The sequence below is a fragment of the Mirounga leonina genome, unplaced genomic scaffold (assembly GCF_011800145.1).
Source record: "Mirounga leonina isolate KUSES-001 unplaced genomic scaffold, KU_Mleo_1.0 Mir_101799, whole genome shotgun sequence".
NCBI lineage: Eukaryota > Metazoa > Chordata > Mammalia > Carnivora > Phocidae > Mirounga > Mirounga leonina.
In genome coordinates, this window is record NW_023270210.1 from 3582271 (window position 1) to 3598983 (window position 16713).

The 16713-nt window shown below is 38.2% G+C and overlaps 1 protein-coding gene across 1 annotated transcript; it reads right to left on the bottom strand.

Moving 5' to 3' along the window:
• Window positions 1-249: 249 nt before the first annotated feature.
• Window positions 250-16489, bottom strand: LOC118014250 (circadian clock protein PASD1-like). The gene is made up of 7 exons (XM_035010407.1): window positions 16467-16489; window positions 15860-16011; window positions 13334-13422; window positions 11135-11224; window positions 3750-3849; window positions 3017-3130; window positions 250-434 (listed from the first exon to the last, which is right to left on the bottom strand). Exons 1-7 carry the CDS (start codon window positions 16487-16489, stop codon window positions 250-252), a joined length of 753 nt encoding a protein of 250 aa, XP_034866298.1.
• Window positions 16490-16713: the final 224 nt, after the last annotated feature.

Genomic DNA, 16713 nt, shown 5'->3' on the forward strand with positions numbered 1-16713 from the left:
ATGGTCACTTCTCTTAATATATCCCACCGCCATCCCCCGTACACCTCTTTCATATCACATCAAAACCACCTGTAAATAATTGTACATCTCTTTTGGGTGTGTCGAGCTCTCCACTGACATGCTCACCTTCTGAAACACAGGGGCTGATCTTTCCTCATTCACATATCTTGCTTAGCACAACCCCTTGCACACATCGGGGTCCTCAGCAACGCTGTCCAGTAGCTGAGGGACCAAAGGGCACATGGCCTTTCAAAGGAAGCCCACAATGCCACAGTGGGGGAGGCACACACAGAACATACTCACCCGTAGGGTCTGATCCCTGAGGAGAGAAATGGACCCCACCAGATAAAACCGATCCTCCAGAGGCAGATAAGTAGGACACGATTCAGCAAAGGAGCTGCTGGGGAAGAAGCTACTGAAGAGCAGCAAAGGCTCTAAGGGAGACAGAGACACACATGTGACAATCAAATAGAAAAGCAGGCTGGCTAGACAAGATTGACATCTGCCACGTCAGTGGGCTGTTAGTCCACTGACAATTTTCAGAATTCTGAGCCACAGATTTTTACTGCCATCCTTCTGTACCAGCTACCCTCCTCACCCAGGTCTCCACCAAAATGTGAAGAAGTCATTACTGAGAAATAACTGTTGTGACTTCAGGGTGATATTCAGCCTTGTGTTCTTACTCTGTGGATGGATGTTGTAGTCTCTAAAAGAAAGTTAGCTCTCCTCTTGTATGTAGCCCACACGGGTATTAAATATGTGTGTACGTAGTCAAGTAAGTTTTTTGAAAGTATCTGACCCTTAATCTCCAAAACACATGACAAACATATCAGACAACCATTGTGTGAGCTAATTTTCATTGTTTATTTACTCACTCACTCACTTACTCAATCACTCGCTGTATTTTCAGACCTCAGTGGCAAAGAACTGAGTTAATTACACTCTTAGTCCATGGCATATAATGAACATAGATAAAGTCCTCACTCTTGTTTTTCTTTCTGCCTCTTCTCCACCCACAGACACCCTTTGCCATCTACAACCTTTAATATATAAACTTGTAAAATATGTAGTCTGGTTTTATGTCTATGTGTTTACCATTTACAAAGGTGGCATTGCGGTATAGATCTCATTTTGTTTCTTATGTTTTACAGTCAACAATATGGCTTTAAGATTTAACCATGTTGTAGTATGTATACCTAGAGGTCACTACTTTCAAAGTTTTCCATATTGTATATTTCCCACATTTTACTTGTCCATTTCCCTAATGATGCACACCTAGGCTGTCTCCAACTCCCTTAGACACAGATCTCTCTGTAAGTTCGCCTCTGGTATATTTCCACCCAGTGATGGGATTGCTGAGTCACAGGATAATTAACATAATTTAAGTTCACTCTGTGTTTCAGGAATGTTTCATGAGTTTACATTCCTCTCAACACTGTATTAGTTCTCACCCCCTCACCAATATTTGCTTATTATTCACACTGCCTGATTGCTGTCATTCTGATGGGTGTACAGTGCTATCTCACTGGTTTTTAAATTTTTCACTCTTTGCTTACTAGTGAGTTTAAGCATCTTTTTACATATCTGTTGGGCCATTTACCTCTGGTTCAAGCCCTAGATGTTTTAATGGCCCCAAATCAGTGTTTATGTTATTTCTCAGCCTATAGTTCCTGAAACCTTAAAATTTGTAAATTTGAACCCTGTATCCACACAACACAGATTTGGGTTTTGATTTCTTGTAAATGACACATTTTTTTCCATTCAAATTCTGAGGGAGATGGCAAACTTATTCTTCCTCTAGGCCAGTGGACAGAATTTTACCGATCATTTGAAGTCTCTAGGTTTTATGTTTGGTCCTTGAATGACTATTAGAACTCCAGACCCCAGCCAATGGAGCCCACATACGATTTGTAGCCCACCTAGGACATCACCTAGACCTCCTGTTACCATGAGAGTCTTGTACTTAATCCTTTAATTTCTGGCACCATGGACTGCCCTTTTCTTTAAGCTTGGCTATGCATCAAATTGCTTTTGTTAGGTTTTAAGAATTGCTTCCTGTTTTTTATAGAAGGAAAGAGTCATTCTTATTAGCTCAATCCACCATGTTACCATGTGACCCTACCTTGTAAATTTCACTATATTTTAAACTGAATATTTAATATACTTTTTAAGAATAGAAGGAATGCAATAAGGATTAGAATTTTATAACATATGTTAGACATTTCTGTAAAAAGGATTCCATTTTTCAAAGGAGTTTCCCCTATTTCCCTCTCTTTTCTACCTTCCTCAGAGCAATAAACAGTAATTACAACTCGCATAAGTAAGCTGCTCCATTGTGCTGGACAGTAATTATATCTTTATGTTTCAAGTGCTCATGTCCAAAAATCCCCTTTCCTTGCCCTGCACAGTCTCACTGCTGTTTCACAGTCTCACTGCACTCTGCTCAAATTCAAAGAGCCTGGACAAAAAAGCTAGAGGCCCAAGTCTACTGGCACAAACCTTCTATTTATTCATAACTGCAATAGCAGAAATGAAAGCTACTTTAGTGAACAAGGAACTGAGGAATGAGATCATTAAATATAACTAAACATATTTTAAATATAATATCATGTATTTTCCGTCAGGTAAGTGTCTAAGCTATGTATCCTGAATTCTTGTCTCAGAGAAAAAGATCAGAGACAATTACAAGCAAGGTGCTTCATATTATGAGGTCCATTTTTAAAACAATGAGATCCTTTGGAACACCCACTTTACTCTTTCTTTTTATCAGAGATTTTCTTTGGTCCTTTTGTTGGTAATCCATTAATGTCTGCACCCTTATTGTCTACTTTGCCTTTTTTTTTTATCATGGGATTCTTTTTTAAAAGTCTGATTAATGTCTATAACCAAAACCTGTGCTCATAGGGATATCAGAGAATGTGAGAGAACCAACAGTGGAAGGGCGTTTATGTTAGCAATGAAGGGCTAGGTAATGCATTAACTTCATCTAGATCAGATTAAAAACTTAACTGCTTACCATTTGAAATATCTGTGACTGTCAGGATGCATTTCACATATTCATAAGTAGGTCTGCTATCATAGTCAACATCTCCTCTCTTTAAATGACAGCAAAAATCAATATGCTTTCCCACTAAGAAAAAAAAAACAGATACAAAACAAGTTTACAATTGTACGTTACCATATTCTGCAGGATTATTTCATAGGACTATTGTCTTACTTAGAAGAGATTTTACAAAAATATTACTTTCTTTCCAGGAACATTAGCAGTTGCATACTGTCTATGTTGTACCTGCAGAGTGGAGTACCAGCTAGAACATTATTTATATAACACTAATGCAATTATACAAAAGCTGAAATTAGGGCGCCTGGGTGGCTCAGTTGGTTAAGCAACTGCCTTCGGCTCAGGTCATGATCCTGGAGTCCCAGGATCGAGTCCCGCATCGGGCTCCCTGCTCGGCGGGGAGTCTGCTTCTCCCTCTGACCCTCCCCCCTCTCACGCTCTCTCTCTCAAATAAATAAATAAAATCTTTAAAAGAAAAAAAAGCTGAAATTATCAGGGTTCATGATAAAGAACATGATTTAATGGAGGAGAAATTTTTTAATACTGGAAATATAATTTGTGAAATTATATTAATATATAATCAGCTGCTATATTGGCCCTAATGTTTTTATTTTTATTATTCCTCCGAGTGACTGTTACTTGTCTCTTAAAATCTAAGAACTTACAATTGAGAAAAAACAATCTGTACCTGAGTTTGACAAGGGAAGTTTGAGAGCAATCTTTCGATAGACATCGTTTTTCTCATGATCAGGCAGAAGACTTAGTAACTTTTTACCCACGATATCATTCTTGAGAAAGAGAGAAAATACATTTTGTTATACGTGCTACTACTATGGCTCACTTCCTCCACCTCCTTACCTCCAGTAAGCTTATCATCGGCTCCCTCTCACCATCTCTTGGTCCTACCTATTATACCTCTACAAGTCCCGGTTCACATTATCCCACTCTATGCCCATTACCTCCTACCTTTCCACTGCACTCATACAAGTACCCCACCTTCCCCATAATTATTCCACACACTGAGACCTCCAGTCCATTCTCATCACATTTTCACTGGGCATTATCTCCTGCAAATTGTCACATCCCTCCTTACCCAGCTCAGATTCCTTGGTGGATCATTATAATCACTGCCATGTTCTCTTTCTCTCTGACATATCTGCCTGGGAAAATCCCAACTCTGGTTCATTTCAACTCTTCATCTCCCTTATACCTTCACCCAAGCAACTGCATGTCTATGGTGAAAAACCCACAACCATATATTATTTTAAATGGGCACTCAGATCTGTCTGGAAATTGTCTACTCTTCAGTGTGATCATGACTTGCCTTTTCCTCCTTCTTCAAACCTCCAACCCTCCTTCATCCTCCTCATATTCAGCTGGGGATCTCACTTCTTATTGCAATTAAAAGGAAAAGGTAAAAGAAACATCAGTATCTTCCTGCCATCAAATGTACCAACCTATCTGTTTCTGTGGTTAGAAACCTACTTTTTCTCCTATTCCAATGAATAAGCTTCCAACGAAGACTAGTGCACAGCCTCTCATCCTCTCTCAACTAATCAAGGACATCATTCTGGAAATTTCCCTGTTCCCCACAGCGTCAAGCTTTCCCTGTCTACCAGGTCTTTCCCAGAGCATGCAAATGCTTTATCAGAGATGCTATAATATCACTCATCTTAAAAACAAAAACAACACAAAATTCACCAAATCCAAAACCTTCTTAGACCCTACACTCTCTCCCCCACCTCTTCTCTGGTCTACTTCAGAACAAAAATCTTTGAAAGAAACTATACTTGCTGTCTCTCATTTCTTCAGCCCTCACTCTCCCTTGAAACCATGCTAATCAGATTTTTACCCTAATCACTCCACTTCTGTCAAGGTCACCAGTGACCTCCACATTGCCAAATGCAATGGTCAATTCTCATCTTACCTGACATGGCAGCATTCGGTACAATGAATCCCTCCTTCTTCTTGAAACATTTTGTTTACTTGGCTTCCAGGATGCCATACAAATATGGGTATCTTTCTGCTTCAAAGGCTACACCTTCTCAGTTTTCTTTGCTGGAGCTTTCTCCTCTCTCTGACTACTTGGCATCGGAGTGGCTAGGGCCTAGTCACTAGACTGCTTTTACTGTACTGCCTCCCTGGGTGGTCTCTTCCAGTTCTAGCTTATTAAATACCATCTATCTTCCCACCTCTGGTCCAGACTTCTCTCTGAACTCTTCTAGATAACTTAGATGTCTAGTAGGATTTCAATTTTAAGATATTCAAAACACCGTACCTGGATCTTTTCCCTCACAAAACATGCTCCTCCCTCAGTCTTCTGCATTTCAGTAAAAGGCACCACCATTTACCCACATGCTTGTCCTTGACTTGTCTTTTTCCTCTTAAACCCCAAACCCAGTCCATCAGGAAACTCTTGGTAATACTGTCAATATACAGGCAGAATCGGTCCACTTTTCAACACATGGGCTAAGCCATTATCTCTAGATTGGATTACTACAAACAGACTTAACTGGTCTCCCTCCATCTATTTTTGCCACAGCCCAGCTCCCACTCCATTCTTCACAAAGCAGCTACAGTGTTTCATTTAAAACATAAGTCAGGTCAAGTTATTCCTCTACCTAACATTTTCTACCAGCTACCCAAGTTATTCAAAGCAAAAGCCAAAGTACTTGTTCATTTCCAAAAACAACAAGCAAATAGTCACCTTGGGGCCCTTAAACTTGCTCTTCATTCAATGTGAAACATTGTTTCTCAGATATTTATAATGATGCTTTCCCTTATTCATTCAACTCTCTACTCAAAAGTATTTTAAACAGCACCAATTTCCTGACATTACCTTCCTGCTTTTTCTTCATAGCACACTCATCACTACCCGACATTATAGTATATGTTTACCTGTTGATTATCTGTCTCCCTCAGTAAAATGTAAATTGCATTAGAACAGAGACCTTGGCTGTCTTATTCACTGTTACATCCTCAACACTTAGAGCATAGCTTGGCACAAGTGAGCACTCAATAAATGTTGGTTAAATGAATGAATAAGGCTGTACCATGTAGCTGAAATAAGGTGACATATGGATAAATTGAATATAAGGCATTAAGTTAAGTAATGAGTTTTTAATGTGATAGGAACAAAGTAATAAACAAAGTATTCTTTGTAGTTGAATAATGGTTTTGGGTGATGAACCAAAAATTCAAATAATTTTTTAACTGATTGATATTAATAATATACAGTCAAAATTCAGAAATATATTTTTATGGACCATTTGCAGAAGCCAGCCTATGAGTTAGCCAATGCTTAAATTAGCAGATGGATCCTATCCCAATCAAGAAAAAGCATGACTCGATTCAGGGCAGAAATAATACCTTAATTTAGCAAACAAAACATAATGAAATTAACAGGCAATAAATGTTGACAATGAAAGTCACTCAATAAGAAATTTACTTCCCAAAAGAAATATATTTTTCATTAAACTTAACTTTTTCAATAAAAATTCTTTTATTGGTTTAGTTATAAAATAAACTTTAGGTACCAAACCAAGTTACCTTTGGTGAGTGGAGACCACTCATTCATTCATATGTCTAACACATGATTAACACTGCTCTATGCCAGACACTGTGCTAGGTATATTCACACAAACTAGTTTACATAATGCCCTGTGAGAGGAAGAATTATCGCCTATTTTGTTCACAAGGAAATGAAGGCTTGTTCAATCAATGAGAAGCCAGAAGTTCAGAGATAAGATTCATACCCAAGTCCATCCAACTAACTCTATGTCCATTGCTCCCTCTGCTACACCATGGCTGCCTCAAGTCCAATTTGTATCAGGAGCACTTGGCTTGCTACTGGGCCAGTTTCCTCACTGTGGACATTCTACCTGAAGTAATTTATCAATTTCTTTTTTTACTAAGTACTTAGGAGGGTTAAAAATGACGATCCTGACATGAATTCTAATTTTAATGAATACATAGTTCAGTAACGCAGATGAGACAGGCACAAAATGATGATGCCAAGTATACAATAAGACCCTAACAAGAGGTACAAAGTGCCATGGCTCACCAGTTCTTTCATTGGTAGAAGAATAAAGGATAGCATTGACACATAAAAGAATTCAAAGTGAGCAGTCTTTTGAGAGTGTACATTCCCTTGGATGGAAATACTGGATATTAGTTTCTTATTAATTAACTACATTCTTTAAGGAACGTGATAGTGACAATTAATGCCCTATAATTGACCATCAACTAAAAAAAGTGAATGTAACAATCATTCCAACGATCCTGCTCTGTAGTTAAAGGGCAGAGATCTGAAAACATTATCTACACCATGTTATTTTTGTAAATCTTTGGCATTTGCTCTTCTTATTACACAAGGCAGAAAGATCAAGGCACTCAAAGCTTAATGAAGCAAGGATAAATACCAGTGAAAAGTTAAGGAGGTTTCTGAAAAGTCAAGTTTGCAAATACCTATTAGTTGTCCCACGAATATTAGTATGGCAAGCCTCAGTCATGTCAAAAAAAAAGTAAAGGAATTTACTCCACTCTATGACATTTACTGAGAATCTGGGCAAGAAATATCTTTTTGTTGGCAGAGACATTCAAATTAGACTGTTCAACTGTATAGAGCACAGGGAAGGATAAGAGCCTCTGCACAAAATTCAGACTGCATTTTGAATCAAACAGGATTCATCACTAGTAATTCTCTACTATACTGTAAGCTTTGCAGGGAGAACAAAACAAAACTCATCACAATTATCACAAACTAACCATATACTTATGTTCAAAACCTGCTAAAGTTTCTTACAAACTCAATGCTGAGAAACTCTTTCCATAAGGAAATGTGTGTTTGAAAAGTTTCATCTGCTTCAGAATTGTAAGAGAACAACTACATGTAAATTCCCAGTTTTAATTTTTTTTTGTCGGGCGGGGAGTGATGAAGTGGGGTGAGTAGGAGGGCAGGCTTCTCAGAACTACAGGTTAGTACTACAAGTGACTGCAAGTTTTTCCAAAGGAAAACACTGTCAAGGAAAATAAATGGGAAAATACGATGGCAGATTTCAGATATAAATTTAATACATGATGATGATAATAAGCCATCATTTTAGCCATGATTGTATGTGTTACAATGACATACCTTGGACTCTTCACATCTTTTTGTCACACCCCCAACTAATCCATCAGCAAAACTTATTTTACCTACAAAACACTGATGACTTCCATGTCCACCTTAATGCAACCCATCACCATCTAATTGCCTGGACTATTGCAATAGCTTTCCAAGTGGACTCTCTACCTTTCATGCCTGCCCCTATAACCTACTCCTTTTTTTTTAGTTCCAGTATAGCTAACATACAGTGTTGTATTAGTTTCAGGTGTACAATATAGTGATTCACCACTTCCATACAACACCTGGTGCTCATCGCAAGTACACTCCTTAATCCCCATCACCTGTTTCACCCCCCCACCCCCCCACCTCACCTCTGGGAACCATCAGTTTGTTCTCTAGAGTTAGAGTCTGTTTCCTGGTTTGTCTCTTTTTTTTTTCCTTTGCTCATATGTGGGATTTAAGAAACAAAACAAACGACCCATTGCCTATTCTTAACATAAGAGCTAGAGTGATCCCAAAAAACTTAGGTTCAGATAATTTCCCTCATCTGCTCCAACCTCCACAATGGCTTTTTCCCATCTCAGAGGAAAAGGCACAGTCATTACAATGGTCCTCAACGAAGTGGACCTTTGTTACTGCTCTGACCTCATCACCTCCTAGTATTTGTCCTTTTGCTCACAGGGCTCCGGTCACAACAGCCCCTCTACCGTACGTTTTCCCCACCAAGTACATTTGTGCTTTGGTACCTTTTCACTTGCTTTTGCTTCTGCCTGGAACATACTTGCTCCAGTTATCTGCATGACTCACATACTCACTCCACTCTGGCCTCTGTTCAAATGTCACCTAATAAGGCAGGTCTTCACTAACCCCACATTTGTAATAGCCCACCTCCAGTCACTCTCGAAGTAGTACTTTTTACCACATTTACAGATGAGAAACTAAAGTTCATGTAGCTAGTGAGTGATTGAACAAAATTTTAATCTCCAGATTATCTGACTTCAAAGACAAAGTTCTTTCCATCCACCATGCTATCAGTTTAGAGTTGCCCAAGAGAGAGAGGTATCGATATTTAATGAAATTGTGGATTCCTGGAGCCAGGAAGATACTCTAGAAATGGTTTTGTCTCTACATTAATATAAAATAAATGATTTATAAAATGAAATTTTTAATCAAAGCCTGGAAAAAAAATTGTGTGTTGTTACAAATTAAGAAGACTTAGGATTTAATGAGGAAAAGTGTGAAATCATGCCTCAGCTATAGTCTTTTTCAGCAATGCTATATAACTTCATTCCCATTTAATGTTTATGTACAGACCTAATAGTCATAGCTTTATTTTTAAATATACCCATCTCAGGTAATCAAGTCCATGGTTTAAGATTAGTCATTCAACCCCATGTCTCAGACACCTCTACCTTCGGATGAGTCCGTGTATTACCTAAAATGCTGAAAGGTAAAAGATTCTCTTGAGGGGAAAACTTTGAACCAAACTACATAAAGAAACAAGGATAATACAACTAAGACCATCACTGTGCAAAATCCTCATGTAATAGGAAAAATCCACCAATGTCACTCAATGACCAGTTTGGTTCAAGTAATATCTAATACAAGAATTTGGGAAGCTTTCTGGTCTTCACTATAACAAAACTTAACCTGTCATGGATCATACTCAAACATTCTTTCTTTTAATATAGATTTAATAAGATCATTCTTCTTCCATGATATAAGTACTCTAAAGTCCAATTCAACAATTCTCTAATATGTGTATTTTATTCAGCTGTTTGGGTATCCTACAATTATAAGCTGAGCTTGAAAATGTCAACTGCTTTCTAAAAAAAAGAAAGAGAATGAAAAATAAAGATATGTATCATATTATCTGTAAATAAAGAGAAAATAGTAGAAAAGCTCTCTATGCTTCTAACTGGGCCATGCAACATGTCAGCTGGAATAGCATAACTGGTTGACTAAACTTCTAATCCACTTCTAACTTAACTGAAGAATAATGTAACAAAACTTCTATTAATTTACATGTTTCAAACTTGAGTACTATAGATCTCTGGGTCAGGGTTTGTCAAGTTCTTTAGACAACTCTGTGGAATGAGTAATATACAGTGAAAGCAAAAATCCAAATATGATTCACAAAACTAGCCAAGTTACAGAGATTTCAGGAGTGGAGGAGGATGTATTCTAAATATTTTCTCTTCATACACATGCATTAATGGAATAGGAAGGTATGTAGTACTTTCATATTTAAGTGGTATATTTGTTAGATGTGCAGCCTGAAGGTCCAGAAAAAATTTTTCGAAAATCACATATTCTAAGTCAATGGTCCTATGAAAATAGAGAAGGGCATAGTGACACCAAAGAGCTCAGGACTGAGTGACCTTTTTGGACACCACAGACCCTGACTGCAACTCATGGGTAGATGTCTCCTGCTAAACTATGTCATCACTTCTATATTTTTTTTCTAAATGAGATCATAATTTGTTCTTCAATATAAAGAAACAAAAGCAAATCAGATCTGGGAATGGATGCCATGGGCCAGCACAAACAAATCACGACATTCACTGTTTAATCAGTATATAGTGGACTCTAAAGAAATGCACAAAATCAAACATATCCATTCCAGTGAGGGCTGCCTCGCAAAGCAGTCACCTTGGAGGTTATCCACTGATACTGAGGAGACTGCCATTTCAAAACCACATTCTTCTTTGGAGACTGCCTTCAGGGGCAGTTTAGAAACTACACACACACACACACACACACACACAGTACCGCATTACCTCATATCAGAATTTTGTTATTATAGATCTAAAACTGAAACCAATGAAGATGACAATAAAACAGGTGCACATTTTGACACATTGAGCAAACATCTTCTCTGATGAGTTATATGTTCCTGAAAACAAATGATGAACCTCTAAACAATAAACCAGAATGATCCCTCCCACCAAACTGGAAAAACTTACTGGTAAATGGCCAAGGAGACAAGTGATGTTTCCAGCGACAAAAATTATCACTCCATCTGCGCTCAGTATTATCATAAAGCCATCTAATGACTAATGAAGAGAGAATAATAATGTAATTAAATAGTGGAACAATAATAAAATGATAGCTTTATTTCAAAATGCATAAATAATTGTAATAGCACACTGAAAATGCACTGTGGTCCTTAAATATCAATAAAGCAGACACAGACTTAATTAAAATTCCATTATTCTGCCTCCTACACAGAATCTACTTAACCTTAAGCATGAGATGTTTATCAAATGATGTGTCACTCAGACAAACAAATTTTAATGTATACCCAATTAACACAAAACTGCAACACAAGCTAGGAAGATTCATTTCCGTATGTAGTTTGTTTCACATTTAATTCAAAATTAATTTCAAAAATGCTAAGAATATTTTGCAGGGTATTTTATTTGTGGTTAGTTCAGTCATCTACTTATAAATATGGATATTTCCATTACTTTCCAGCTATATAATGGATTTGATATCCAGACAAATGCCTCCTGGTAAAGAGCCCCTAAAATGATGAATAAAGTATACAAAAACTTCTATTTCATAAAAAGACCAAGCTTATTGTAAAGTAAAGCAAACAATCTGGTATTGGAAATGACTAGAACATGGGAATTAAAAGGAAAGGGGATATTGGAGTCTGTATTTGCCTTGGAAATACCTGTACAACACTGATGGAGATTGGGGGAGAGAAAGCAAACCCAGGCTTACACAAGGTGGGAAGTGACATCAGAGACTTCTGCATAAAACCAAGCTTCCCAAAGGGTAACACTCTTAGCAGGCAAAAGAGATCTTATCCAGCAAAGGGAGACAGTGAATGCACATGCCTGCCTCAGCCTCGGCTCTGGCTAGAGAGGGAAAACCCAAACTAGTCTCTTCTGAGAAGTGCTAAACAGAAGCCCGCACTCACACAGATTGGGAGCTGGAATTCACGAACTACCTCTGTAGACTTCCACAGCCCAAGCCCATTATTCAGTTTAAGGGGTTCCTGACCCCAGACATCTAGTAAAAAGAAACTGAAATCATCCCTAGAGAATCATTCTAAGACCAGGGCTCAAGGAATTCATGTGGATAAAGCTCCAAATAACATGAGCTTGTAATAAGATATTAATAACACCAGGAAGAAATGAAACATCATGAACAAGGGGCAGTACAAATAATAAAATGCAGAATCAGATTCAAAAACAGTACAGGAATTATTGAAGATAAAATAGAAAATAAATTTGCTTAAATGGCTTAAATAAATAACAAAGGGTATTGAAAATATGATGAAGGAACAAGAGACTCAGAACTGACCAGGCAGATGTGAAAAAGAAACACAATTTCTAGAAATGATATTATTGTCAAAAAATAAAAACTCACTGTACAGTTACATAGCATGCTAGAACACAGCTGGAAAGAAAATGGAGCTGAAGAAATGACTCAGATCTCAACACAGAGAGACACGGGAATAGAAAATATGGGAAACTGAATGACATGGAGAAGGGAGTGAGGAAGTGTGCTAGATATTTTACACCTATCCACCTTATTCTCACAACTCAGTGAAAGAGATTTTTTAATAGCCATTTTACAGAGAAAGAAACCAAGGCTCAGGGACAATAACTCTCTCAAGGACACAGAGCAAATAAATGACAAGGGCACAATTCATAGCCCTATCTATCTGACTCAAAAGACCATGGTCATTCTGGCTTTAGTTTTTGGCCTTTGAACTTAGTGAAACTAAGCAGTTTCCTTGGAGCTAGAAACCATAAACACCTCATGTCCTTGAGGGGAAAAAGGAAGACTTGAAGGCCTGTTTTTTAGAGGCTAACAATCTATGTTGAAGGGTCTACCAGACAGTATTTAATTTGCCACTAACAAAGATTTGTTCGTATTTGTTGTCACTCAAGATGAGTGGTTTTCAAAACTCAGTTGGCATAAGAAGCATCTGGAGAGCCTGTTAGAAATGCAGGCTCCTGGCCCTACCAGAATTGAGACTCTGATTCAGACAGTTTAAGGTGGGTCCCAGGAATCTGTATTTTTACCAAGCTCCCTAGGTAATCCTGAGATGCATGGTCTCTTAGTCACACGGTGAAAAACACTATTCTTCATCTTCTATTGGATGTGTTCTAACATATGAGGTAATCCAAGAACAAACCCCCTCTTACTTGCAGTGTCTTACACTTGAAGTCTTCATAGCTCTGAAATGATGGAATCCAATCAGATTGCTCTCTGGAGGTTTCTGGATTGACTTCACCTTTTTAGAAAAACAAAGAAAGGATTGAAAACTGTCACATTAAAATGATTAGCTATGGGTATTAGATTTTTCAAAGTTATAATTAATTTTATAGAAAAGAGTCTCATGAGAAAATGCTGAGTGCTAATGAAGGAGCTGATGTAGGTTCAAGGTTTTCCAGTTCTCCCAGTGAACACTGTTTCTGATGCTGTGCTCACTCAGAGCCTTTGCTATCAACATCTGACCCACCACCTGCCCCAATCCCACCTATAGTCTACTAACTTCACTAATACAGGGATTTCCCTAACACAGCCCTCCACTCTCCAGTTATTTTAATGCATGTCAATAACTGTTAAGTTTCTTCTCCTCACAGAACAGTTAGAGACCCATGGCATACAACTTTGATTCCTTTTAAAAATGTTAAATGCCCTGACAAGGATAATTCTGATAGCAGAGCTTGTTTTCTCAGTGGGTATGAGTCTCAGATCCTTTCCTATCAGTAGATTTGGATAATAACGAGGCCAAGCATGAGCAGAAAAGCTTCAGAACCCTCAATAAAGAGGCAATGAAAAGAGGGTGTATAACTGCCTGGGAAATGACAGAATATAAAAATAAACCACACCAATTGCACAAATGCCTCATGATCAGTGTTTCTGACTATTGTCCTAGCCTGGAAACTCAATTCTGGTCACAGCTCCTCAAGCTTAAGAAACAACCCATGACACTCTCTCATAGCTGATTGCTGAAGTCACTTCCCCACTGACTTTCAGCTCTACCTAGTGATTTTCATCTCCTACACTCCCTCCAAAGAAATAAGTAAGACTGAAAAGAGTCTACATATTTCCAAGAAAATAAGACCAATGTATTTTATCAATCAACCATAAAGGGCTTATTACATTACTATTATCCATAAATTTATTCTTGTTTTGCTTGTAGGATGGGCACCATATCCAATTCTTTGCTAAAACCCCAGTATCTAGCATAGTACTTAACTCATAACAGGGACTTGATAATTCTTATTAAACTAAACCTCATTCATTTATTTAACTAATACATTTTTAAAATTTTATTATGTTATGTTAGTCACCATACAATACATCATTGGTTTTTGATGTGGTGATCCACGATCCATTGTTTTCGTATAACACCCAGTGCTCCATGCAATACGTGCCCTCCTTAATACCCATCACCAGGCTAACCAATCCCCCCTCCCCTCTAAAACCCTGTTTCTCAGAGTCCATAGTCTCTCATGGTTCCTCTCCCCCTCCAATTCCCCCCCTTCATTTTTCCCTTCCTTCTCCTAATGTCCTCCATGCTATTCCTTATGTTCCACAAATAAGTGAAACCATATGATAATTGACTTTCTCTGCTTGACTTATTTCACATAGCAAAATCTCCTCCAGTCCCATCCGTGTGGATGTAAAAGTTGGGTATTCCTCCTTTCTGATGGCTGAGTAATATCCCATTGTATATATGGACCACATTTTCTTTACCCATTCATCTGTTGAAGGGCATCTCGGCTCTTACCACAGTTTGGCTATTGCGGACATTGCTGCTATGAATATTGGAGTGCAGATGCCCCTTCTTTTCACTACATCTGTGTCTTCGGGGTAAATACCCAGTAGTGCAATTGCTGGGTCATAGGGTAGCTCTATTTTTAAATTTCTGAGGAACCTCCACACTGAATATTTTTTAAAGATTTATTCATTTGAGAGAGCACGAGTGGAGGGCAGAGGGAGAGGGAGAAAGAAACTCAAGCAGACACTGCGCTGAGCATGGAGCCCGACACATGGCTCGATCTCACAACCCTGAGATCTACAAGCTGAGCCAAAACCAAGAGTCAGATGCTTAACCAACTGCACAACCCAGGTGCCCCATTATTTAACTAATATTTACTGAGCTCTAGCTACGTATCCTATTTTGTTCTAGAGGCTCAGAATATAGTACGAACAAGACAAGTGACATGACTATCCTTTTGTATCTTACAGAATGGTGAGAGGGGGTAGGTAGGGTAGGGGGTATTACGAGCTCATGTTATTTGGAGCTTTATCCACATGAATTCCTTGAGCCCTGGTTTTAGAGTGATTCTCTAGGGATGATTTCAGTTTCATTTGAGATGAGTCTCTGAATATGTATGCATTCTTGTAAAATATAGTGTTGTTTTGTGTATGTGTTCTTAATTTGCATAAATGTTATTGTGCTATAAATCTTGTTCTGTTTCTTATTTTAGGGCGCCTGGGTGGCTCAGTCGGTTGGGCGACTGCCTTCGGCTCAGGTCATGATCCTGAAGTCCCAGGATCGAGTCCCATGTCGGGCTCCCTGCTCGGTGGGGAGCCTGCTTCTCCCTCTGACCCTTTCCCCTCTCATGCTCTCTCTCACTCTCTCTCTCTCCAATAAATAAATAAAATCTTTAAAAAAAAAAAAGCTATAAGGATGAGTTGGGGCGCCCAGATCAAACCTTCCTTCTGTGAAGCGGCGGCAGTGTCCTGCGCTGTTTTAGATCTGTCTCCTTTTACAGGATAACCACGAGTTTGCAGCACGGCACGCAGTTCTGTGAAAAAGGTACTGAACCGGTCCTTCTTTTTACTTTCAGATACATCAGGTACATCCCTAAGTGACAAAAAACAGTCAGCATTGTTAATGGTAAGGGTAGGTCTAGGAATCCAGATGATGAAACAATGGATGGAGAAGAAATAAGAAAAGAGAAAGGGAGTTGTTAATGTCAAACTCTGAGCAAAAACCCAGATCCTTGATCATTCATAGGACAATAATAATTACCAATATTAAAATGAGGAAATGAAAAAAATAAAATGAGGAAATGAAAACCAATCTCATCTCCCTTAGACTGTGAGGTCCTCGAGGATAGGGACCACATCTGTCTCAGTGTCTTCCAGAGCAAAGCCCAGCACAGTGTCTGGCACAGTAACCTAAGAATTATGTAAAATAAATTAAAGCCAAATTAACTTGAATTTAGTGGTGGATCTTTGTTCCAACATATATTCTTACCTGCTTTTACAAGAGTACTTCTGATTAAAGAAAATTCTTTCTATATGATATATAATTACTCAAGAGGCTCTTGCAAAGCCATTGCTCCATCTCAGAGAGAAGGCTGAACAGTAAAAGGCTAATAGAAATATTTTTTTTTTTACCTTTGAAAAACAGATCATGCTGAAAAATTTGGACAAAAACTTTTTGATCAGTGCACTGGAATTTATTTTTTAAAACATCTTTTTTAATTTGAAGTCAATTAGCCAACATATAGTACATCATCAGTTTCAGATGTAGTGTTCAATAATTCATCAGTTGTATATA

Excerpts from the sequence above, each read along its gene's own strand:
- LOC118014250 (XM_035010407.1), bottom strand. The coding sequence starts at position 16,489 with ATGGCTTTGCAAGAGCCTCTTGA. Across the intron at positions 11,225-13,333 it reads TCAAGTGTAAGACACTGCAA|TCATTAGATGGCTTTATGAT; the intron begins GTAAGAGGGGGT and ends TCTCTTCATTAG. Across the intron at positions 3,131-3,749 it reads ACTTCCCTTGTCAAACTCAG|TGGGAAAGCATATTGATTTT; the intron begins GTACAGATTGTT and ends TTTTTTTCTTAG.